Consider the following 1,334-nt stretch of genomic DNA (forward strand, 5'->3'; position numbering starts at 1 on the left):
GAAATACAGCAGCTTAAAGCACCGATTTACTGTTAGAAAAAGAAAAAGATGTCTTCTGGCAGTGCATCAGTGGACTGGTTGTCTTGTCCCAGTTTGTATCAAAAACTCACAGCCTGTTTGCACCAGGAGCAGCTGATGGCTACGATCTCTTTACTGTGGAAGGCAAACTTCTGCTGGAAGCCCTGCACAGAGAGATGAGGATAAAGGTTCTAATCCACTTCACTGCTACTGAAGAATTCGATTACATCACTGGTTCAGGTTAAAGGGTAAAAACTGTACCGTACTATTATGGCCATTTGTAGTGTTAATCATTTCATTCTTGGTGTCGACTAAAATAGATTTACATGCTTTAATGTTCTGAAAAGACATTATTTTTCTTCTTCTGTACATTTTATACTGTACTCTAAAATAAAAATGAACTTGGCGGTTAAATTATGGATAATTTATCAGAGCTAGCGAGGTACAGCATGTCAATACTGACAAACGTTTAAGTGATCAGGTCGTGGTAAATCAATAGGACCAGGAAGTATTGTCTGGACCCCCAACAAGGCATTTCATACAAAGGAGAACATTTGGGTTTTTACCCTGACAGAGTTCCTCCCTTTGGTGTAAACTTTGATCCTTCTGACTCTGGAGACCATTTACATGCACAAAAACCTATATAACATGTACAGTAAGGGAAAACTCAGAAAAGCATAATAGGTCCCCTTTAAAACAACTCAATGTATAACAAAACAATTAAATTGACTCTTAGAAAATGACTTTGTTGTCCACTCACCTTCCCGCACTGTTTACATTTGCCCTCTTGTCGTCTGCGATGAACCCAGTGATGACGCACCACAACGGGCTGAACATACACAATACACAAAAACACAACAGCTGAGTTTTATATCACTGAACCCAACATGGGAAATATGAGACAAACTGATAATTAGGAGGAGAAGAAGAAGAAGAAGGGGACAAAGTAGGAGAAGGAGAAGAAGAAGAAGGAGATAAGGGGGAGGAGAGAGAAGAAGAAGAAGGAGATAAGGGGGAGGAGAGAGAAGAAGACAAACGAGAAGAAGAAGAAGACGGAGACAAAGGAGGAGAAGGAAGAAGAAGAAGGAGAAGAAGATGGAGAAGAGGGAGACGAAGGTCCAGAACTCACTTCGCGAATGTTCCTAGAGCTTGATTCTCTGAAAGAAGGTTTGCACCTGAAGTTAATCTGAGGAGAGGAAGAGCAAACAGGTGACAACATGTAGGTGATAACTGAGACCACACCTGTACTGGAGGAGGTTAGACAGAAACCACAGGGACACACCAGCAGAACCAAGATTTCAAGGATTAGCAGCTTT

The 1,334-nt window shown here is 41.2% G+C and overlaps 1 protein-coding gene across 1 annotated transcript; it reads right to left on the minus strand.

Annotated features, from left to right (window-relative positions):
- Positions 1-110: 110 nt before the first annotated feature.
- Positions 111-1,321, minus strand: LOC111648499 (diacylglycerol kinase zeta-like; the record flags this gene model as incomplete). Its single annotated transcript, XM_023398327.2, has 3 exons — positions 1,148-1,321; positions 779-847; positions 111-182 (listed from the first exon to the last, which is right to left on the minus strand). Coding segments are annotated over exons 1-3 (231 nt in total), but the record flags the coding sequence as incomplete, so codon positions are not given.
- Positions 1,322-1,334: the final 13 nt, after the last annotated feature.

This window comes from Seriola lalandi, unplaced genomic scaffold (genome assembly GCF_002814215.2).
Source record: "Seriola lalandi dorsalis isolate HSWRI2012SDOR001 ecotype SW California unplaced genomic scaffold, Sedor1 jcf7180002041191, whole genome shotgun sequence".
Lineage (NCBI taxonomy): Eukaryota > Metazoa > Chordata > Actinopteri > Carangiformes > Carangidae > Seriola > Seriola lalandi.